The 25833-nt window shown below is 38.3% G+C and overlaps 2 protein-coding genes across 2 annotated transcripts; both read right to left on the bottom strand.

Annotated features, from left to right (window-relative positions):
• Window positions 1-10440: 10440 nt before the first annotated feature.
• On the bottom strand, window positions 10441-11516 carry LOC100606832 (olfactory receptor 51S1). Its single transcript, XM_003254816.2, has one exon. It carries the CDS (start codon window positions 11444-11446, stop codon window positions 10475-10477), a length of 972 nt encoding a protein of 323 aa, XP_003254864.1. The 5' UTR covers window positions 11447-11516; the 3' UTR covers window positions 10441-10474.
• A 9228-nt stretch (window positions 11517-20744) lies between these two features.
• Window positions 20745-21875, bottom strand: LOC100607176 (olfactory receptor 51H1). The gene has a single exon (XM_003254817.2). It carries the CDS (start codon window positions 21780-21782, stop codon window positions 20877-20879), a length of 906 nt encoding a protein of 301 aa, XP_003254865.1. The 5' UTR covers window positions 21783-21875; the 3' UTR covers window positions 20745-20876.
• Window positions 21876-25833: the final 3958 nt, after the last annotated feature.

Genomic DNA, 25833 nt, shown 5'->3' on the forward strand with positions numbered 1-25833 from the left:
ATACTTGAAGGTTCTGGCAGAATTGGTGTGGATTTGTCCAGTGTGCAGGAGAAAGCAGGAACAAGGAAAGAACAATTGAGGCTCTGCTGTGAAAGAGAGACAGTTTTCTGCTACCCTAATTTAACAGAGTTATAAACACATGGAGGCAGCCGTGTAACATTGATTACTATTAATTTTACGTAAAGTAAAATTAATTAAAATGTTAATTTAAATTCATAAAAATTTTAAAATATTAGAGCAGTCAATTTTGTTGTATATGCAAGAAAAAGGCATTCTCTGACATAGTATAGAAGTATGAATTGCTGGCCGGGTGCAGTGGTTCACACCTGTAATCCCAGCACTTTGGGAGGCTGAGGCAGGCGGATCACGAGGTCAGGAGATCGAGACCATCCTGGCTAACATGGTGAAAACCTGTCTCTACTAAAAATACAAAAAATTAGCTGGGCATGGTGGTGGGTGCCTGTATTCCCAGCCACTCGGGAGACTGAGGCAGGAGAATGGCATGAACCTGGAGGCAGAGCTTGCAGTGAGCCAAGATCTCGCCACTGCACTCCAGCCTGGGCACAGAGCGAGACTCCGTCTAAAAAAAAAAAAAGTATGATATGAATTGCTGTAACTTTTTTAGAAAATAATCTACCAACAAACATGTAAACTTTTAACATGTAAATCCTTTAAAGCCAGCAATCGTGACCTGGAGATCAGTCTTTCAGAAGTAATAGCCTAAGTATACATGGGGAATTGTAGAAGAGCGTTTATTAGAGCATTGCTTGGAGTGGCATAAAACTGAAGACAACTCTAATACTCACTCATAGAAAACAGTTGAATAAATTACCTTGATCCATACCATGGAACATTATGATTATGTGGTCATTTGAATGAATTAAATCCATCCTAGTGCACTTGGAGGAATGAGGAATTTCTACTATAAGAAAACAAGATGCAGAAAGGCATATAGAAAGTTATCGAGATTCAGAGGGCAGGGACAGAACAAGATGTAGGAATAGAAGGCTCCACCAATTGTCCCCCAACCACAAGGACACTGATTTAACACCTGTACATAAGGAACACTTTTTTAAAAACAAAAAAGTCAGATGAGTCCTTATAATAACTGGCTTTAATGTCATATCACTGAAAAAGGCACTGAAGAGATTTTAAAAACCTATCTTGAATCCCCGATGCTGAACTGCCCCTGTCATTAGGCAATGGCAATGGCAGTGTGGTGCAGAGAATGTCTCTGGGTGCTGGGGGAGGGACAGCAGACATACTGGTGTCAGAAATGAAATTCTGATGCATTAAACTCAGTGCTGTCCTGTTAGAGCAGAAAAACAACAAATAATAACAACAACAAATCTGGACCAAACTCAGCTGATGCTCACCGATTGAGGGAGCATTTAAAACAGCCATAATCAGAGGGGAATAGCTGATCCCAGCAGTCAAAACTGGAGTTCCTGTAAACCTCACCACTACAGACCAAAGTGATCTGTGTCTTTAAGTAAACTTGAAAGGCAGTCAAGGCCACAAGGACTGCAACTCTGAGACGAGTCCTGTTGCTGAACTGGTCCAGAGACAGTGGACTGGAGAGGGGTGCAACCTACCGAGACACACTGAGGCTGCTAAGGGAGTGCTGGTATCACACCTCCCCTAACCCCAGGCTGCATAGCTCATGGCACCAAAAGAGACCCCTTCCTTCTGCTTGAGGAGAGGAGAGAGAAAAGTAGGAGGAGACATCTCCTCCTTGTCTTGCATCTTGCATCTTGCAGGCCAGCTCAGCTGCAGCAGAATAGAGCGCCAGTCAGAGTCCTGAGGCCTTTGTTCCAGAACCTAGCTACCAGATGGCATTTCTAGACACATCCTGGGCCAGAAGGGAACCTGCTGCCTTGAAGGGAAGGACCTAGTCCTGGCAGCATTTATCACCTGCTAACTGAAGAGCCCTTGGACCCTGGACAGCAAGCAGCAATACCCAGGTACTATGTCAAGAGCCTTGGGTTAGCCTCTGAGACTTGCTGACTTCAGGTGAGATTCAGCACATTACCAGCTGTGCTGGCTGTGGGGAGAGACTCCTTCTGCTTGAGGGAAGAGTAAGGGGACTTTCTCTTGCACCGTAGGTACCAGCACAACCACAGGGGTGTAGAGCAGATTCTTGGGATCCCCCATTCCAGGATTTGACTCTTGGATGGCATTTCTGGACCTGCCCTGGGCCAGAGGGGAGCCCACTGACCTGAAGGGTGAGTTCCTGGCCAGGCAGTATTCACCACAAGCTGACTTAAGAGAGCTTGGGCCTTACAGGAACATCTGCGGTTTTCTGGCAGTACTCCTCATGGCCAGTAGTGGCAGGTGGCTACAGGATGAGGTTCCTTTGCCTTTGAAAACTGGAGGGAGAGTGGGAAGGTCTGTATCTTGTGATGTGAGTGCCAGCTCAGCTGCCGTATAATACAACACCAGGTAGACTTCTAAGGCTTTTGATCCTAGTGCCTAAATCCCTGACAGCATCTCTGGACCCACCTGGGGCCTGGGGGATTTCACCTTCCTGAAGGGAAGAACACAGGCCTGGCTGGCTTTGCCAACTACAGATTGTGGAGCCCCATGGCCTAAAGCAAACAAAGACAGTAGCCAGGAAGTGGTTACAGCAGGCCTTGGGTGAGACCCAGTGGTGTGCTGGCTTCAGGTCTGACCCAGCACAGACATACTGGTGGTGGCCCCAGGGGTGCTTGTGTCACTCCACCCTTAGATTCATGTGGCTCAGAACACAGAGAGACTCCATTTGTTTGGGATAAAGTAAGGGAAGAGAACAAGAGTCTCTGCCTGGTAATCCAGAGAATATTCCATATTTTGTCTAAGACCATCAAGGTGGTACCTCTGAGTCTAGAAGAAGCACAGCATTACTGGGCTTGGGGTTACCCCTAAAGTAGATACAACTTAGATCACAACACCCAAGTCCCTTGAAATATCTATAAAGCTATCCCAAGAAGAATGGGTACAAACAAGCCTAGACAGTGAAGACTACAATAAATAAACAATTCTTGAATGACCCAACAGTGAATAACATTGTACAGGAAAACATGACCTCACCAAATAAACTAAATAAGGCACCAGGGACGAATCCTGGAGAAACAGCGATATGTGACCTTTCAGATAGAATTCAAAATAGCTGTGTTGAGGAAACTCAAAGAAATTCAAGATAACACAGAGAAGGAACTCAGAATTACATCAGAAAAAAGTAACAGTGATATTGAAATATTTACAAAGAATCAAGCAGAAATTCTGGGGCTGAAAAATGTGATTGGCATACTGAAGAATGCATTAGAGTCCTTTAATCACAGAATTAATGAAGCAGAACAAAGAATTAGTGAGCCTGAAGACAGGCTATTTGAAAATACACAGCCAGAGGAAACAAAACAAAAAAGAATAAAAAACAACAAAGCATACTTACAGGATCCAGAAAATAGCCTCAAAGGGCAATTCTAAGAGTTAATGGTCTTAAAGAGGAGGTAGAGAAAGAGATAAGAGTTAGAAAGTTTATTTAAAGAGATAATAACAGAGAACATTCCAAACCTAGAGAAAGTTATCAATATACAAGTACAAGAAGGTTAGAGAGTACCAAATCAATTTAACCCCCAAAATAATACCTCAAGGCATTTAATAATCAAATTCCCCAAAATCAAATATAATGAAAGGATCCTAAAAGCTGCAAGAGAAAAGAAACAATATATCTGACAGCAGACTTTTCACTTGAAACTTACAGGCCAGGAGAGAGTAACGACATAATTAAAGTGCTGAAGGAAGAGTTCTTTTACCCAAGAATAATATATCCAATGAAAATATCTTTAAAAGATGAAGAAGAAATAAAGACTTTCCCAGACAAACAAAAGTGGAGAGATTTCCTCAACACCAGACCTGTTCTATAAGAAATGCTAGGCCGGGCATGGTGGCTCACATCTGTAATCCCAGCACTTTGGGAGGCCAAAGCAGGCAGATCACCTGAGGTCAAGAGTTCGAGACCAGCCTGACCAACATGGAGAAACCCTGTCTCTACTAAAAATACAAAAATTAGCCATGTGAGTTGGTGCATGCCTGTAATCCCAGCTACTCAGGTGGCTGAGGCAGAAGAATCACTTGAACCTCGGGGGCGGAGGTTGCGGTTAGCCAAGATCACACCATTGCAGTGCAGCCTGGGCAACAAGAGCAAAACTCTGTCTCAAAGGGAGTTCTTTAATCTGAAAGAACAGGATGTTAATGAGCAATAAATAATCACTTTAAGGTAGTAATACAAAACTCATTGGCAATTAGTAAGTACATAGAAAAACAGAATATTATTACACTATAACTGTGGTGTGTAAACTACTCTTATGCCAAGTAGCAGGTCTAAAAATAAATAAAAAATAATAGCTACATCAGCTTTTCAAGACATAGTACAATAAGGTTTAAATAGAAAAAAATATTAAAATGCAGCTGAAACAAAGTTAAGGTGCAGTTTTTATTGTTTTTCTTTTAGCTTGTTTAGGCAAAGTGTTGTTATTAGGTTAAAATAATGGGTTATAAAATAGTATTTGAAAGCCTCATGGTATATTAGTTCATGCTTACATTGCCATAAAGAATTACCTGAAACTGGGTAGTTTATAAATTAAAGAGGTTTAATTGTCTCACAGTTCCATAGACTGTGCAGGAGGCAAGGCTGTGGAGGCCTCAAGAAACTTACAATCATGGTGGAAGGTGAAGAGGAAGCAATCACATATTCACATGGTGACAGGAGAGAGGCAGAGTGAAGAGGGAAGTGCCACACACTTTTAAATCATCAGATAACGTGAGAAGTTACTCACTATCATGAGAACAGCATGATTTAATCATCTCCCATCAGGTCCCTCTCTCCACATTGGGAATTACAATTCAACATGAAATTTGGGTGGGGACACAGAGCCAAAACATATCATTCTGCCCCTTGCCCCTCCAAAATCTCAAGGCCTTCTCACATTTCAAAACACAATCCTGCTTTCCCTATAGTCCCCCAAAGTCTTAAATCATTCCAGCATTAACTCGAAAGTCCAAGTCCAAAGTCTCATCTGAGACAAGGCAAGTTTCTCACACTGGTGAGCCTGTAAAATGAAAAACAAGTATTTACTTACAAGAGAAAATGGGGGTACAGGCATTGGGTAAATGCTCCCATTTTAAATGGAAAAAATTGGCCAAAACAAAGGGGCTAAGGTCCCATGCAAGTCCGAAACTCAGCGGGGCAGTCATTAAATCTTAAATCCTCAAAATAATCTCCTCTGACCCCATGTCTCACATCCAGGGCATGCTGATGCAAGGGGTGGCCTCCCAAGGCCTTGAGCACATGTGCCCCTGTGGCTATTCAGGGTATAGCCCCTGTAGCTGCTTTCATAGGCTGGCTTTGAGTGCTTGCAGTTTTTCCAGGTGCATGGTGCAAGCTATCGGTGGATCTGCCATTCTGGAGTATGGATGATGGTGGCTCTCTTCTCACAGATCCACTAGGAAGTGCCCCAGTGGGAACTCTGTGTGGGGGCTCCAACCCTACATTTCCTCACTCCACTGCCCTAGTAGAAGTTCTCCATGAGAGCACCACCGCTGCAGCAGACTTCTGCCTGGACATCCAGGCATTTCCATACATCCTCTGAAATCTAGGTAGAGGCTCCCAAACCTAAACTCTTGCCTTCTGTACACCCACAGGCCCAATACCACATGGAAGCTGCTATGGCTTGGGACCTGCACTCTCTGAAGGAACAGTCCAAGCTGTACCTTGGCTCCTTTTAGCAATGGCTGGAGCTGGAGTGGATGGGACACAGGGTGCCATGTCTCAAGGATGCATCAATCAGCATGGCCCTGGGCCTGGCTAACAAAACCATTTTTCCCTCCTTGGCCTCCAGGTCTGTGGTGGGAGGGGCTGCAGTGAAGGTCTGAAATACCTGGGAGACATTTTCCCCATTGTGGTGGCTATTAACATTTGGCTCCTCTTTATTTATTCAAATTTATGCAGCTGGCTCTAATTTATCCCCAGAAAAATGGGTTTTTATTGCCTACCACATGGTCAGGCTGCAAATTTCCAAAACTCATATGTTCTGCTTCCCTTTTAAATATAAATTTCAGTTTCAGATATAAGCTCTTTGTTCATGCATATGAGTGTACACTGTTAAAAGAAGAAAATAAATAATAAAGATCAGAGCAGAAATAAATAAAATTGAAACAAAGTAAACAATACAAATGATCAATAAAACAAAAACGTTTTTTGAAAAGTTAAACTTCCCCAAAATTGGCAAACCTTTAGCCAGACTAAGAAAAAATGAGAGAAGATCCAAATAAATAAAATTTGAAATGAAAAAGGAGACATTACAACTGATACTGAAGAAATTTAAAGGATAAATAATGGCTATTACAAGCAACTATATGCCAATAAATCAGAAAATCTAGAACTAATGGAGAAGTTCCTAGATGCATACACCCTACCAAGATTGAACCAGGAAGAAATCCAAAATATAAACAGACAAATAACAAGTAACAAGATCAAAGCCACAACAAAAAGCCTTCCCATAAAGAAAAGCCTGGGATACGATGGATTCACTGCTGAATTCCACCAACCAATTAAATAATTAATACCAATCCTACTCAAACTATTCCAAAATATGGAAGAGGAAGGAATACTTCCACACTCATTCTATGAGGTCAGTATTGCCATGATACTAAAACCAAAGACTCATCAAAAAAAGAAAACTACAGGCCAGTATCTCTGATAAATATTGATGCAAAAATCTTCAACAAAATACTAGCAAGCTGAATTAAAAAAAAATTAGATAATTCATCATGAGCAAGTGGGATGTATCCCTGGGACACAAGAATGGTTCAACATATGCAAATCAATCAATGGGATACATTATATCAACAGAATGAAGGATAAAAACCATATGATCATTTCAATTAATGCTGAAAAAGCATGTGATAAAATTCATCACCCCTTCATAATAAAATCCCTAAAAATGGGTATAGAAGGAACATATCTCAAAATAGTAAAAGCCATATATGACAGACCTACAACTAGTATCACACTGAATGAGGAAAAACTGAAAGCCTTTACTCTAATATCTGAAACACTAGAAGGATGTTCACTGTCACCACTATTATTCAACACAGTATTGGAAGTCCTAGCTAGAGTATTAAGAAAAGGAAATAAAGTCATCCAAATTGGAATGGAAAAATTCAAAGTATTCTTATTTTCAGAAGATAGGATCTTATATTTGGAAAAACCTAGAGACTCTACCAAAACAAATTATTAGAACTGAGGAACAAATTCAGTAAATTTGCAGGATACAAAATTAGCATACAAAAATAAGTAGCATTTCTATAAGCCAACAGTGATCAAAAATTAAAAAAAAATTAAAAAGTAATCTCATTTACAATAGCCACATGTAAAATTAAATACCTAAAAATTAATTGAACCAAATAAACAAAAGATATCTACAATGAAAACTATAAAACACGGATGAAAGAAGTTGAAGAGGGTACCAAAAAATTGAAAAGTATTCTAAGTTCATGGACTGAAAGAATAAATATTGTTAAAATGTCCATACCATCCAAAGCACTCTATAGATTTAATGTAATTCCAATGAAAATATCAATGACATTCTTCACAGAAATAGAAAAAACAATCTTAATTTGTATGGAACCATGAAATACCCAGAATAGGCAAATTATTCTAAGTGAAAACTACTACAGAAAACATTGGGGAAACTACTACAAAAAAATATTGGGGAAATTCTCCAGGAAATTGATCTGGGTAAAAATTTCTTGAGCAATATCCCACAAGCACAGGCAACCGAAGCAAAAATGGACAAATAGGATCACATTAAGTTAAAAAGCTTCTGCACAGCAGATAAAACAATCCACAAAGTGAAGAGACAACCCACAGAATGGAAGAAAATATTTGCAAACTACCCATCTGGCAAAGAATTAATAACTAGAATATATAAGGGACTCTACAACTCCACAGGGTAAAAAAACAATAATCTAATCAATAATGGGCAAAAGAGGTAAATAGACATTTCTCAAATGAAGAAAAACAATGACAAACAAGCATCTGTAAAAGTTCTCCACATCTTTGATCATCAGAGAAACGCAAATCAAAGCTATAATGAGATATCATCTCACTCCAGTTAAAATGGCTGATATCCAAAAGACAGGCAATGCTGCCAAGGTGGGAACGTAAGTAAGTACAACTACTTTGGAGAATGGTTTAGAGGTTCCTCAATAAACTAAAATTAGAGCTTCCCTATGATCCAGCTATCCCACTGCTGTTATATACCCAAAAGAAAGGAAATCAGTATATTAAAGACGTTATCTGCACTCCCGTTTGCTGCAGCATGGTTCGCAATAGCTATGATTATTTGGAAGCAACCTAAGCATTCATCAACAGGCAAATAGATAAGGAAAATGTGCTAGATATACACAATGGAGTACTATTCAGCCATAAAATGAATGAGATCCTATTATTTGCGACAGCATGGGTGAAATTAAAAGTCATTATATTAAGTGACATATGCCAGGCACAGAAAAACAAACATTGCATATTTTCACTTATTTGTGGGATCTAAAAATAAAAACAATTGTACTCATGGACAAAGAGAATAGGATGTTTACCGGAGGCTGGGAAGGGTAGTGGAAACCTGGGGGAGAGGTGAGCATGGTTAGTGGGTATAAAAAATAATAGAAAGAATGAATAAGACCTACTATTTGATAGCACAATAGAGTGACTATAGTCGATAATAACTTAATCATACATTTTAAGATATCTAAAGGAATGTAATTGGATTGTTTACAACACAAAGGATAACTGCTTGAGGGGATGGATACCCCATTCTTCATGATGTGATTATTTCACATTGCATGCCTGTATCAAAACATCTCGTGTACCCCATAAATATATAAACCCACTGTGTACCCACAAAAATAAAAAATATATATTTATTAAAGTTAGACAATTATTGTGCTACAACAATTGTGCTCCTCATAACACACATGTGATTAATCGTATTGGCATCAAAAAATAGATTAACCATGTTCACAGAATAAGACTATAATTACTCTGTTAGTTAACTTTTGCTGTATACCAACTACAAAATCTCAGATGCTTACAACTACAGCATTTGTTGTAATTCTCACTGGTCAGTAGGTTGTCAGAGACCCTCTTCATCTAGGCTGCTTTGACTTGCTGGCTTTGCTTCAGTTCTCCGGGAACCAGGGACTGGCTCCAGGCTCTGAATTTGGCTCAGGTTTGCACCATGTATCTCCTTCCGGAAACCAGATTCAAGGGGAAGTAGCTACTAGGTTAGCACTACCCTAGTACAAGAAATCAAACCCTGCAGCAAAATCACACTCAAGCTCTTGCTTTTATCACATCCACTAACATCCTATTGACCAAAACAAGTCATGAGGACCACAATGGTCAGAGAAAATCATGTGTCTAAAGTGAGAGTGAATGTAAATACAATCCATCCACTTTGTCCCTCCTGACGTGGATGTGAATGTATACTGCTGCTACTAGGAAGTAAAGAATTCAGACCAATAATTCCAAATGCCACTTGTAAGATTCCATTTATATAAAACATTATAAGTGTTCACTAAACAGATAATTATAGTTAAGTTTGGGAGATATAATTTAAAATTATTCTTATTCTATTTTTTCTGAAATATGCAAAAATTTTAAAAATTAAATTTTATTTTAAACGACAATAATTATGCATATTCATAGTGATGTTTTGATGCATACCATGTATAGTGATCAGATTGCAGGGTAATTAGCATATTTAAAGTCTCAAACATTTCTCATTTGTGTTGAGAACATTCAATATACATATATATTCAAAAAAACATACTAACGTTTTGAAAACTAAATGAAGAATTAAAAAAATTATATTCCCTCTTTTTTTCCTGGCCTGATCAGAGTTAAATAACCTATCTCTTGGTGTGAAGAATCTAAATGAGAGACTTACTTGCATTTTCCTCATTTATCTAATTCCTAAGGATTGGTCAGAATTCTTACTTCTTAAGGAGGTGCAAAACCAATGGAGGATCTTCTATCTAGTTGAGAAGAATGTTTCTGTCTTATTTTTCCTTTGCTATGTAGATGATTAACTCTTCTAGCTTTATCCAATATTCAGGTATAGATATAGTGACAGGACTAACAACAATAAAATAACAACAGGCACACACTTGGATAGTTGTGACAAGATCTGGACTCTGGCCCTTACTATGCCGTTGATATGTAATGTATCAGTGGGTGGATCATGTTCATTCTTTGGGGCTTCTAAGCTTGCATCAATATACACAGGCATACTTCCAGGGACAGGAAGCTACATCCACGTATATGCACTTATGTGTACGTGAATGATCATTTCATGCTTGGTGAGCTGAGTTCTTGCAGAAACTTTAGTATCAGGAGCCCTGTATCACCAAACATGGAGGGACACCCTCCTCACTGAGCACCACCCACCTTCCTGGGCTGCAACCTGTTGAGTATTCTCTTTCTAATCTCCTTCATCTTGACACTATAGAGAATAGGGTTTATCAATGGAGGAAGCAGGAAATGGACATAGGAGAGAAGAGTATGGGTATGCTGAGTGATTGGCAGCTCAAGATGGTTAATCAGTGCCAGGAGGATCATAGGGATATAGAAGAGGAGCACGGCAGAGAGGTGGGCAGCACAGGTTTGACCAGCCTTCCAGCGATCCTCCCTGGACTCCACACCTTGCAACACTTTGCCAGTCAGGCCATAGGAGAAGAAAATAAGCAGGGGGTCCAAACCCATGGCTGAAAGAACCACAAATAGGCTGTAGGCTGCACCCCAAGCTCCTGGGCAGGCCAAACGAGCCACATCTGGATGCAAGCAATAAGAATGGGTTAGGACCTGTGGGCGGCAGTAGGGCATGTAGGCCAGCAGAAATGGCAGGGGCAGATGGAGACCCAGGCATCGAAAAGCAGTGGCCAGACTGATTTTGCTAATTACACCATTGGTGAGGAGCGCTGGGTAGTGGAGAGGTCGGCAGAAGGCCAGTGCCCGATCAATGGACATGGTGAGCAAGACAGAGGACTCCATGACAGAAAAGACATGGACAAAAAACATCTGTAGAAGGCAGACTGAGGCAGGGACAGTGTGAGCACCAGCAAGGGCAAGGCCCAGCAGTGTGGGCATCAGGGCGGTGACCAATCCAATATCAGACACACTAAGCAAGAAGAGGAAGAAGTGCATTGGGTGGTGCAGGGCGGGCTCCACGGCAATGATCCAGAGGATGGTGCCATTTCCCAGTGCAGAGAGAAGGTAGACAGCAATGAGGGGCATTGTCCACCAGGAGGGTGCACCTGATAGGCCTGGCATGCCCACCAGCAAGAAGGCGGGGGCCATTGAAGTGCTGCTATTGGGGGCTATCTGAGTCGGTAATGTTGACATAGTTCAGGATTCCACGTTGAACTCTGGAACCTGAAAAATGATTAGAAAGGTTTACTTAATTGTGTGCCAAATTTGCATAAAACTTTCCAAAATGGCCTGCATCTTCCCTTCCCTGACTCATGCACACACATACACATACACATATACACATTTCCTCCTTATGCACACACCCATCCTAATAGTATATGCAGCATTCATTCCTTGCCTTTGAGGTTTTTCTATAGCTGTCCTCATAGCTCTGTGATTCTGTTTCTTTTCCTAAATTGTTTTCACATTTTTTTACCTTGCCTCTCCCTGTAGTGTTATCCTATTTTTTCCCTCCCTTTATGACAAACACTTAAGGAAACAGTCCATTTATCCATATTTTTTTCTCTTCCCAACCCCAGACAGTCTGACTTCTAGACTGCCTTAAGATACTTGCATTTTGGTGCACTTTAACTGTCCTTATTAAGTCCCCAATTACTCCTTTATTTCTAAATTAAGGGGCATTCATTTTTTCTAAGCTTGATTTATTTCTTAATGAGCTTTGGCTACTATGGATCTATTTTTTACATTTTTAAAAATTCTCCCATTCAGAATTTAGCCTTTTAGTTCACTTTGCTGTGTCCCTATGATTTATACATTGGTATTTAAAATTTTTATTTTATTGAAATGTAATAATTGTACATATTTAAAGGGGTGCATGTGGTATTTTGTTACATGCATAGAATGTGAAATGATAATGTCAGGGTATTTAGGACATCCATCGCCTTGAGTAATTATAATTTTTATATGTTGGAACATTTCAAGTTCTGTCTACTAGCTATTTTGAAATATACACTACGTTGTTGTTAACTATAGTCACCCTACTTGGCTACTGAACATTATAACTTATTTCTTCTATCTAAGTGTATGTTTATATTTTTGAGGTATTTTTACTTGGCCCTCTTTATCTTCCTAAGTGGTCTTATTTACTCTCATGACATCAACTCGAGTCTACAAACTGATGAATTACTAATATATATTCCCAGATCCTTCTAGGTTCGTCTCACCTTGGATGTCCCATGCAATTTAAATTCAAATAATCCAAAGCAGATCTTAACAGACACATCTTAATGCCTCTTTCAGAGTCATCAGTTAGGAAACAGTGAAGAGGAATTTATGTCAATAGCAAAACCAGTAAGACACTCCTTTGTTCCCTAAGTCAGTTGTTGGTGCCACCATTAATCAATTTCCCAAAATAAAAACCTGAGAATTAGCTTCTCCTCACATGTAATATCCAAATATTATTTATAATTTTAACAAGAAGGACTGGACACACACCATAGTCATATCTTCTTCCCTGCCCAAATGCCCAGAAAGATTGGAACTGAAATTCTGGACAAAAAGACCATGAAAATTCGGATCTAAAGAAAAGTAAAATAAAAAAACTTGCTAGGTTTTGTTTTCAGGGTAATGATGTAGATACAAGTTAACCCTAAACATTTATTACAAAAATTCCAAATACATATGTTATAAAATATTGTTAAAATTTTAAATAAAATATAACTTTCAAGCTAAAAAAGGAAGATAAATGCAACAAAAACCTTAATCCCACAGACTTTTAAAAAGCAATAAATGGAAACATTCATTTGCAGTGTGATGGAGTGAGGAGGCTAACACATCCTCTCCCCTACAAAGCAGGTATAAAGCTGGCAAGCTGTCAATATCCATTTTGACACTCTGGGAATCCATTAGAGATATAAGCTTGTTTATTGAAACGACTGAACTTTGGAAAATAACAGCCACGTGCCTGGCATTTTGGCAAGGCTGCTTCATTCCCCTGCCTCCAGCTCTATCAACAGTGGTCAGATAAGAAAACCCCACAGCTTTGTTCCTGCACTCATGAGGCAGCTTCCGTGATTTGGAGCTCTGTCAGTTAGCATGGCAATTTTGGTGGCAAGGAAATAGGGAGGGCCAGCAACTCCACTACCGTGAGGTTCTGGTCCTCTGTGGGGCAATGTGTCCACCAGCAGACTAGGTGGGGATTTAACACAGAATTCTGGCTGAAAAATAAAACCAGATGGTAACTGGAATCTATAGGAAGAAATGAAGAGTACTGGAGATAATATATGGGTAAATATGAAGGACTCTATACACGTTTTAGTTAATTTTCACTAAATTTCCTTAACAGGCTTGAATTCGATGAAAAAATAATTATAATATTGTATTGTTGAGTAAATTTTATATATTATATATGTGTGTGTCTGTATATGTATGTATATATATTATAATAATAGCACAACAAGGGGGAGAAATTAAAAATTTATTAAAACAAAACTTTTGAATTTTACTGGAATTAAGTTAATATTATTCTGAAGTAAATTATATAGTGATGTGCATATTGTAATTTATAGAACAATCGCTAATAAACAGTAAAAAAATCAAAAGATGAAATCATTCAGCAAAAACATTTAAACAAATGAATGCAATGAAAAAACAGTGGAACAAAAAAAGACACAAGACTAACAGAAAACAAATAGCAAAATGACAGGTGAAATTTCAACCATATCAATAATCACAAAGTGAATGGACTAAACATGTGTCATAAAAGGCACATTGTTATGTAGAATAGAAAAGCAAGTTTTAACTATATTCTGTATACAAAAGACATACCATAGATTCAAAGGAGTAAATAGTTGAAAGTAAGAAGGTAGAAAATTATATACCCCACAAAAGTACATGAGAGATGGAGTGGCTATACTAATATCATATAACAATCATAAATGCATATATAAAGAACACTAGATGCCTAAAATACATGAACCAAAACTGACAGAATTAAAGAGTGAGATAAGCAATTTATCAATAATAGTTGAAGATTTTAATATCCCAAACTCAATAATTGATAAAACAATTGAAAAAAATACACAAGGAAATAGAAATCTTTTGAAAAACACCAGGAATCAAAAATGACATTTATATAATACTCTCCACAATAGCAGACTGTGTATTCTTCTCAAGCACATATAGGATTTTCTGTATGAAGAATTGTAGACTGGGAGGCAAAATAAGCTTTAATTATTTTTAAAATACTCATATCATACAGAGCACATTCATTTCTCAAATCAATAACCTAAGCTTCCCTGAGTATTTACAAAACAAAGAACAATCAATAGCCAAACTAAACACGTGTTGGTGAGAATGTGGAGAAAAGGGAATCCTTGTACATTGTTGGTAGGAGTATAAATTTGTACACCCATTATGAAGAATAGCATAAAAGTTCTTCAAAAAATTGAAAATAAAACCACCATATTATTCAGCATTCCCACTTCTGGATATGTATTCAATGGAAATAAAACCATGATCTCAAAGAGATATCTTCACTCCCATGTCCATTGAAGCATTATTCATAATAGCCAAGATATGGAAACAACTTAAATGTTCATTGATGTATGAAGAGGTTAAAAAGTGTGATAGATATATAATATTCAGCCTTAAAAAAGAAGAACAACCTGTCATTTGCAACAGCATGGATAAATATGGAGGACATTATGCCAAGTGAAATAAGCCAGACATAGTAAGAAAAATGCTGCACAACCTCACTTTTGTGTGAACTCTAACAAAGTCAAACTCATAGAAACAGAACAGAAGGGTAATTATCAGGGTTTGAGGGGGTGTGGGGGAAATAGGGAAATGTGAGTCAAAGGATACAAACTTACAGTTATAAGATGTGTAAGTGTTAGAGGCTTAATGTACAGCATGATGATTTATAGGTAATAATAATATATTGTATACTTAAAATTTGCCAAAGGGCACCTCTTAGGTATCCTCCGAACACACGCACACACACATACAAACATGCATGCACACACATACAATGCTAACTATGTGAGATAATAAATATGTTAATTGGCTTGATTGTGGCCAACATTTCACAAGGTATACATATATCAAAACATCATATTGTACACCTTGAATATAGACAATTTTAAATTGTCAATTATACTTTAATAAAGCTGAAAATAATGGAATAAAATTAAAAAACAAAATAAATACAGGTGACATAATTAAAGATTAAAAAATTGAAAACCATCAGCAAGACTTAAAGAGAAAGCAAAAGATGCAAATTACCAAAATCAGGAATGCAATGTGGGATAACACTATTAGACAATTAGTTGAAATTTTTTAAAATCCTAGAAAAATAAAAATATAAAACTGACTCAAGAAGAAATAGCAATTCTAAACAGACCTATAACAAATAAAGTCAATTACTAATTAAAACTCTTCCTACTAAAAAATGTCAAGGTCCAGATGATTTCATGGGTGAATTAGATCACATATTAGAAGAAGAAATAATAACTAATGCTTCTCATAATGCTTTAAAAATAGAGAAGGATTTTATAAAATCCTACTCAATCCAGAAGTAGAGTGTGATCTTGATTCTAAAGCCAAATCAACAAAAAACATAGCACTGACAAATTTTCCTGAAGTAAATAGACATATAAATTCTTAATATTAGCAAATTAAATTTGGCTACATAAAAAAAAAATTCTGCACTGTGATTTTGTGGAATTTATGCCCAAGTGCAGAGTTGGTTTTGTATTTCAACATCAACTAATGTAATACACATTAGAAAAAAGGACAAAAATTGCATGGTCATCTCAATAGGCACAGAAAATCATGTGTCAAATCATGTACTCACTCATGATAAAAACTCTGAATAAGGAGGGTTCCAAGATGGCTGAATAGGAACAGCTCCAGTCTACAGCTCCCAGCATGAGCAACACAGAAGACGGGTGATTTCTGCATTTCCAACTGAGGCACCAGGTTCATCTCACTGGGGCTTGTTGGACAGTGGGTGCAGGCCATGGAGTGTGAGCCAAAGCAGGGCGGGGCATCGCCTCACCCAGGAAGTGCAAGGGGTCAGGAAATTCCCTTTCCTAGCCAAGGGAAGCCATGACAGATGGTACCTGGAAAATCGGGACACTCCCATCCTAATACTGCGCAGCGCAACAAAGCTGGACGGAGAAGGACTTTGACGAGTTGACAGAAGTAGGCCTCAGAAGATCAGTAATAACAAACTTTTCTGAGCTAAAGGAGGATTTTTGAACCCATTGCAAAGAAGCTGAAAACCTTGAAAAAAGATTTGATGAATGGCTAACTAGAATAAACAGCCTACAGAAGACCTTAAATGACCTGAAATGAGCTGAAAACCATGGCGCGAGAACTACGTGATGCATGCACAAGCTTCATTAGCCGATTCAATCAAATGGAAGAAAGGGTATCAGTGATTGAAGATCAAATCAATGACATGAAGCAAGAAGAGAAGTTTAGAGAAAAAAGAGTAAAAAGAAAAGAACGAAGCCTCCAAGAAATATGAGACTATGTGAAAAGACCAAATCTACGTATGATTGGTGTACCTGAAAGTGACGGGGAGAATGGAACCAAGTTAGAAAACACTCTTCAGGATATTATCCAGGAGAACGTCCCCAATCTAGCAAGGCAGACCAACATTCAAATTCAGGAAATACAGAGAACACCACAAAGATACTCCTCAAGAAGAGCAACTCCAAGACACATAATTGTCAGATTATCCAAAGTTGAAATGAAGGGAAAAATGTAAAGGGCAGCCAGAGAAAAAGGTCGGGTTACCCACAAAGGGAAGCCCACCACACTAACAGTGGATCTCTTGGCAGAAGAGAAACTCTGCAAGCCAGAAAAGAGTGGGGGCCAATATTCAACATTCTTAAAGAAAATAATTTTCAACCCCAAATTTCATATCCAGCCAAACTAAGATTCATAAGTGAAGGAGAAATAAAATTGTTTACAGACAAGCAAATGCTGAGAGATTTTGTCACCACCAGGTCTACCTTACAAGAGCTCATGAAGGAAGCACTAAACATGGAAAGGAACAACCAGTAGCAGCCACTGAAAAAAACATGCCAAATTGTAAAGACCATCGATGCTAGGAAGAAGCTGCATCAACTAACGAGCAAAATAACCAGCTAAAATCATAATGACAGGATCAAATTCACACATAACAATATTAACCTTAAATGTAGATGGGCTAAATGCTCCAATTAAAAGACACAGACTGGCAAATTGGATAAACAGTCAAGACCCATCAGTGTGCTGTATTCAGGAGACCCATCTCACTTGCAGAGACACACATAGGCTCAAAATAAAGGGATGGAGGAAGATCTACCAAGCAAATGGAAAACAAAAAAAAAGCAGGGATTGCAATCCTAGTCTCTGATAAAATAGACTTTAAACCAACAAAGATCAAAAGAGACAAAGAAGGCCATTACATAATGGTAAAGGGATCAATTCAACAAGAAGAGCTAACTATGCTAAATATATATGCACCCAATATGGGAGCACCCAAATTCATAAAGCAAGTCCTTAGAGACCTACAAAGAGACTTAGACTCCCACACAATAATAATGGGAGACTTTAACACCCCACTGTCAACATTAGACAGATCAGTGAGACAGAAGGTTAACAAGGATATCCAGGACTTGAACTCAGCTCTGCACCAAGCAGACCTAATAGACATCTACAGAACTCTCCACCCCAAATCAACAGAATACACATTCTTCTCAGCACCACGTCGCACTTATTCCAAAATTGACCACATACTTGGAAGTAAAGCACTCCTCAGCAAATGTAAAAGAACAGAAACTATAACAAACTGTCTCTCAGACCACAGTTCAATCAAATTAGAACTCAGGATTAAGAAACTCACTCAAAACTGCACAACTACATGGAAACTGAACAACCTGCTCCTGAATGACTACTGGGTACATAATGAAATGAAGGCAGAAATAAAGATGTTCTTTGAAACCAGTGAGAACAAAGACACAACATACCAGAATCTCTGGGACACATTTAAAGCAGTGTGTAGAGGGAAATTTATAGCACTAAATGCCCACAAGAGAAAGCAGGAAAGATCTAAAATCAACACCCTAACATCACAATTAAAAGAACTAGAGAAGTAAGAGCAAACACATTCAAAAGCTAGCAGAAGGCAAGAAATAACTAAGATCAGAGCAGAACTGAAGGAGATAGAAACACAAAAAACCCTTCAAAAAATCAATGAAACCAGGAGCTGGTTTGTTAAAAAGATTAACAAAATTGACAGACTGCTAGCAAGACTAATAAAGAAGAAAAGAGAGAAGAATCAAATAGACACGATAAAAATGATAAAGGGGATATCACCACCAATCCCACAGAGATACAAGCTACCATCAGAGAATACTATAAACACCTCTGTGCAAATAAACTAGAAAATCTAGAAGAAATGGATACATTCCTGGACACATACACCCTCCCAAGACTAAACCAGGAAGAAGTTGAATGCCTGAATAGACCAATAACAGGCTCTGAAATTGAGGCAATAATTAATAGCCTACCAACCAAAAAAAGTCCAGGACCAGATGGATTCACAGCCGAATTCTACCAGAGGTACAAAGAGGAGCTGGTACCATTCCTTCTGAAACTATTCCAATCAATAGAAAAAAGAGGGAATCCCCCCAAATCATTTTACAAGGCCAGCATCATCCTGATACCAAGGCCAGGCAGAGACACAACAAAAAAACAGAATTTCAGACCAATATCCCTGATGAACATTGATGCAAAAATACGCAATAAAATACTGGCAAACCGAATCCAGCAGCATGTCAAAAAGCTTATCCCCCACAATCAAGTTGGCTTCATCCCTGGGATGCAAGGCTGGTTCAACATATGCAAATCAATAAACATAATCCATCATATAAACAGAACCAAAGACAAAAACCACATGATTATCTCAATAGATGCAGAAAAGGCCTTTGACAAAATTCAACAGCCCTTCATGCTCAAAACTCTCAGTAAACTAGGTATTGATGGGACATATCTCAAAATAATAAGAGCTATCTATGACAGACCCACAGCCAATATCATACTGAATGGACAAAAACTGGAAGCATTCCCTTTGAAAACTGGCACAAGACAGGGATGCCCTCTCTCACCGCTCCTATTCAACATAGTATTGGAAGTTCTGGCCAGGGCAATCAAGCAGGAGAAAGAAATAAAGGGTATTCAATTAGGAAAAGAGGAAGTCAAATTGTCCCTGTTTGCAGATGACATGATTGTATATTTAGAAAACCCCATCCTCTCAGCCCAAAATCTCCTTAAGCAGATAAGCAACTTCAGCAAAGTCTCAGGATACAAAATCAATGTGCAAAAATCACAAGCATTCCTATACACCAATAACAGACAAACAGAGAGCCAAATCACCAGTGAATTCCCATTCACAACTGCTTCAAAGAGAATAAAATACCTAGGAATCCAACTTAACAAGGAATGTGAAGGACCTCTTCAAGGGGAACTACAAACCACTGCTCAACAAAATGAAAGAGGACACGAACAAATGGAAGAACATTCCATGCTCATGGATGGGAAGAATTAATATCATGAAAATGGCCATACTGCCCAAGGTAATTTATAGATTCACTGCCATCCCTATCAAGCTACCAATGACTTTCTTCACAGAATTGGAAAAAACTACTTTAAAGTTCATATGGAACCAAAAAGAGCCTGCATTGCCAAGATAATCCTAAGCCAAAAGAACAAAGCTGGAGGCATCATGCTACCCGACTTCAAGCTATACTACAAGGCTACAGTAACCAAAACAGCATGGTACTGGTACCAAAACAGATATATAGACCAATGGAACAGAACAGAGCCCTCAGAATTAATACCACACATCTACAACCATCTGATCTTTGACAAACCTGACAAAAACAAGAAATGGGGAAAAGATTCCCTATTTAATAAATGGTGCTGGGAAAACTGGCTAGCCATATATAGAAAGCTGAAACTGGATTCCCTCCTTACACCTTATGCAAAAATTAATTCAAGATGGATTAAAGACTTAAATATTAGACCTAAACCCATAAAAACCCTAGAAGAAAACCTAGGCAATTCCATTCAGGACATAGGCATGGGCAAAGACTTCATAACTAAAACAGCAAAAGCAATGGCAACAAAAGCCAAAATGGACAAATGGGATCTTATTAAACTAAAGAGCTTCTGCACAGCAAAAGGATAACCAAGGGTGAAATATAACTAAATATTTTATGAAGTGTTATCTGGATAAATGTGATAATTTGTTCTCACTGATGCTCATCTCCAGTGTCAAAGAAAAGTGTGAAGCTACTTAATAAATTACATTTTGTGATACCATATTTCAAAATGCACACATTCCAAAATATAGTATATACAGAACAATAATGACCTGTTATGTATCTTCACCCACAAGCCTTACCCACTCCTGCATTTCCCCAGATGTGCAAAATTTAACGCACCATAACTGTGGAAAATTAAATAATTAATTCTTCCAGTGGATACTTACTCTGCTTCTTACTCATGATTCCATTCTACTAGACCCTATATTTTTTCTCCTCTGGAACACTTTAAAGATCGTTCTTCAAATCTGCTTGGTCTTCACACTGTAGACAATGGGGTTTAGCACAGGCGGGAGCAGTAGGTATATATCAGCCATGAGCATGTGCACTACTGGTGATAAATGCTCCCCAAATCTGTGGATCATGGAGGCACCAATAAAAGGAACATAGAAGAGAAGCACGGCAGACATGTGAGAGAGGCAGGTGCTGAGGGTTTTCAGCCTTTCACCTCTGGAGGCAATGCCCAGCACAGTCTTCAGGATGAGTACATAAGACAGTAGAATGAGGAGAGCATCGAGCCCCAGTGTGAAGATGACGACGATGAGGCCATAGAGGCTGTTGACGCGGGTGCTGGCACAAGCTAGCCGCATCATGTTTTGGTGAAGACAATATGAATGAGACAAGACATTGGAATGGCAGAAGGGTAGGCGCTGTATAAGGAAGGGCACAGGGAAGACCACACAGACTTCCCGGGTGAGGACAGCTATTCCAATCTTTCCAATAACATTGTGAGTGAGGATGGAAACATAGTGTAATGGGTTTCGGATGGCCACAAATCTATCAAAGGCCATGGACACTAGGACTCCTGATTCTACTATTCCGAATACATGGATGAAGAACATCTGCATGATGCATGCATCAAAAACAATCTCAGGGGCATTAAGCCAGAAGATGCTGAGCATGGAGGGCAAGGTGGACATGGAGAGACTAACGTCAGTGAGAGCCAAGATAGAAAGGAAGTAATACATGGGCTCATGGAGACTCGGCTCCACCTTGATGACAGGTAGGATGGTACCACTTCCCAGGAGTGTGAATGTGTAGAGAAATCCCAGGGGAAAGGCCAACCATGGGTTCTTGTCTGGCATTCCTGGGATACCTGTCAGAATGAAGTTATGGTGGTTGGCATGTGATGCATTCAAGTTCGTCATGTTGTTCTCACCATCGGGTGGGGCTGGACTCTTCCACTTGGCTCACAGCTCCTAAATTGAATATATATTCTCATATGGACAGAACAATGGCTTTATGAATGCATAGTAGAATAGCACAGGAAAGAATAAAGTTAAAAAACATTTAGATGATATTTGTAACACTTTGTCTTTTTCGTTCCTACACAGTCACATGGGATTACCTCCCTTCTCTTGGAATAAATTTCTTTATTTGAAAAATGGAAACAAGCCGGGTGCGGTGGCTCACGCTTGTAATCCCAGCACTTTGGGAGGCCGAGGCGGGCGGATCACGAGGTCAGGAGATCGAGACCACGGTGAAACCCCATCTCTACTAAAAATACAAAAAATTAGCCGGGCGTGGTGGCGGGCGCCTGTAGTCCCAGCTACTCGGAGAGGCTGAGGCAGGAGAATGGCATGAACCCGGGAGGCGGAGCTTGCAGTGAGCCGAGATTGCGCCACTGCACTCCAGCCTGGGCGACAGAGCGAGACTCCGTCTCAAAAAAAAAGAAAAATGGAAACAAGAGTAAACATCCAGTGTTTAGACAGTGAAGAATTTTGATAATTCCTTTGATATCTCCTCCTCATATAGTTTTCAAGGTTTAGCAGAAAAGAATTAGACATAACCAAGATCTTAATAACATAGAGCATATTGCTAAATAATTTTTTAAAACCCCACTAAAAACCTCACAATACCATCACCACACACCCACAACTACACACAATCCCACTATCATCACAACCTACATCCACATAAATCCATGTGTATAAGGGTATTTTATATATATATATATATCTCATATATACTTCTATATATATCTATATACTTCCATATGTATATAGATACATATACATATAGATACACACAGTTTCCAATATATACATATAGAAGTATATATGTATTTAGAAGTATATACATATAGAAGTATATATGTATTTAGAAGTATATACATATAGAAGTATATATGTATTTAGAAGTATATACATATAGAAGTATATATGTATTTAGAAGTATATACATATAGAAGTATATATGTATTTAGAAGTATATACATATAGAATTATATATGTATTTAGAAGTATATACATATAGAAGTATATATGTATTTAGAAGTATATACATATAGAAGTATATATGTATTTAGAAATTTATACATATAGAAGTATATATGTATTTAGAAGTATATACATATAGAAGTATATATGTATTTAGAAATTTATACATATAGAAGTATATATGTATTTAGAAGTATATACATATAGAAGTATATATGTATTTAGAAGTATATACATATAGATACATATACACATAGATACATACAGTTTCCACATATATGCATATAGAAGTATATATGTATACAGAAGTTTATACATATAGATACATATGCATGCAGTTAGAATAGACTTTTTTAAAACAAATATACATCTCATTTATTCACCTCAAGCAAAACTCCTTTAAGGTTCCCAATGTACTTAGAAGAAAGCTGTAAATCCTTATCTTAGCCTTCAATGTAAAGCAAGATTCAACCCCTACCTACCTCTCTAGCACCAACTCACACCATTTACTCTCCCCTTCAGTCTCTTTAATTCAGCCAAATTTGCAGTCTTTAAGTTCCTGGGTCCCAGTGAGATGCTTCCTGATATAGAATTTCTACGTGCATTCTTTCCAGGTCTTTATGTTTTTCTTCACCCCTCGTGAAGCTCTTATTTACCTAAGCAAAGCCTAGCTATCCTTCCCAATTACGCCGATTCCAAATATCCATAGTAGCTTAAGGTTTCCACATATGCTGTTTTCACATTTTTGGGCTCTTCTTTCTTATCAGTGAGTATAGTTAAACATTGTATACGTATTTGTTTAATGTCCATCTCTCCTACTAGAAGTTAAAACTTCCTGATGTAAAGGACTATTTTATGGTTCATCACCTCATTGAGCATATGCAAGGCATTTATTAATTGTTCCCTATTAGTGTAATGAAGACATAAAACAATGAATGAGTGAATATGGATGATTGAATGTCAATCTTCTTTCAGAAGAAGTCTTATAATCCCTCAAACTCTGTTCTGATCTTCTGCAGATGAATTAAAAATTTTCAACAAAGAGAAAAATTTATTTTTCTAAGAGGCCAGAGACAAAAACTTAAATTGGGAGTCTGTGAGAGATCCTATGGTGTCTTTGTTCTCACCTAGGTACTTGTGAGAAAAGAGAAAAACATCTCAAGAGCTGGTCTGGGAGCTCTGAGGTTGGGGTGAGATCAGGCATGCAAGAACAAGTAGTTTCCCTACCTTTTCTGTCTCCTGTTTCTCTGCTATAGTATAAGGATTTTCTTTTGGAAAAACATGACTGCTAATAAGTTATTTTACAGATTTGAGTATCTTAGACACAGAAGAATTTTTGAAAGGTAGTGTAGTCCACTCACACTTGTTGTGTTGTGACTTTCTAACAAAATTTGGGCCCCTCCCTCCCAGAAATCACAATGGTCAGATCTAAACAAAGCACTCTGTGATGCCTGCCTAACCTTCTGCCTGCACTCTGAGGAGGGGTTTCGTTTTCCTTTAAATGTCAAGCGAGAGCCTTCACTTGTTTGGGCCTGCTGTTCTGTATCCCCAGCAATTCTTGTGGCTTTCAGGTGGGAACGACCAGCTGGTTCATCCCTACTAGGGGTTTTTCTTGGGACCTACTTGAAAAATCTTTAACATTCCTTAAGTTCTGAGGACCTGCTAAAGCCCTGTTCTTCCATGCAAATAGTTGATTCTTGTTTACCCCTGCTGTTTTACTGTTTTTGACTCTGATTTTCATTACCTGAATCAGTGTTTTACTCTCATCTTCTTTTTAATTTTTCATTCTTATCTCCATTCTTCATCTTCCTTCTTTTAATCTTCTTTAATTTCCAGACCTTTCCTTTCTCTATCTCCCAATGAAATTCTTATGCATTCTTCCATTCCATCTTTATTTTATGCCTAGCCTTGCACTACCTCCTCCCCATAGTATATGTCTTCTTTTACTCCTAATAACAACACCTGCATTTTACTTTCTCTTTCCATCTTTGCTTTCTACCACCACATGACACTCTATATACTATTCTCATCTTTCCTTATCACATTCCTCTGTAGAATTTCGGTGAGGATTTAATAAAAATTGCCGTAAATAATCTTACACAGAGTTTGCTATATAGAGGACATGGAAAAAATCTTTTAAGATATTTATTACCTTTATCAGCCTGGTGCTATGGTTCAGAATTAATTTGGCTTCTTTCCTTTCCTGAGACTAGCATGTAGAGCCTTTATAAAGACTGCTCAAACCTCTAGTGTTGTCTGGTGTCATCATGATTCTCCAAAGATTTCACAACTCCTCTGAAAGAACTCCCATGAAGGGTGTTATATAGTGCCACTTGAGCTATCCCTTCCTAATTTCCCTAAGGATTCTAAAAATTTCCTGTATCTGTCAGACTGTCCTCTATTCAACACTTATGCAAAATTTTTCTTCATTTTAATTTTATTTGCATAGTCTTAGGTGTGAACTCACATACATGCACACAAATGCACGTGTATGTACACACAAACACACACTGATTTGAATCATGTTTAATCACTAAGTAAGACTTACAATTCCAGCCCAATTTCAGTTCAGGTCTTCTGACTCCAAAGCCAGTCTCAGTCTCAGTGATGACATAGTGTTGCAATTTGACATGAAACAGAGCTGGAGTCTACTGTTGTTTGGAATGGATAGAATAATTGTCTGGACTCCGCCCATCAGGAACATATAAAAAATGATCTTTGAATTTGCTGAACTTCTTTGTTTTTCTGAATTTGTTATTCCAATACCTCATGTATAATTTCTTGCGTTTGATTTAATATATTTCTCTGTAAGGATGTTTTGCATTAATGAGGTAATTCTTAAAGATACAGGAACAGCTGGTTACTCGAGCCTGTGCCTTTGTGTAGTCAGGCCTTAAATTGTTCACAGACCCTTTCTATCATATCTTTATGCCCTTTTGATCTCATTTATTTTCCATCACAAGCATATTCACATAATCAC

Source organism: Nomascus leucogenys, chromosome 15 (genome assembly GCF_006542625.1).
Source record: "Nomascus leucogenys isolate Asia chromosome 15, Asia_NLE_v1, whole genome shotgun sequence".
Lineage (NCBI taxonomy): Eukaryota > Metazoa > Chordata > Mammalia > Primates > Hylobatidae > Nomascus > Nomascus leucogenys.

Bases quoted from the DNA above. Each gene is read 5' to 3' on its own strand.
- LOC100606832 (XM_003254816.2), bottom strand. From the start codon at position 11,446: ATGTCAACATTACCGACTCAGATAGCCCCCAATAGCAGCACTTCAATG.
- LOC100607176 (XM_003254817.2), bottom strand. From the start codon at position 21,782: ATGACGAACTTGAATGCATCACATGCCAACCACCATAACTTCATTCTG.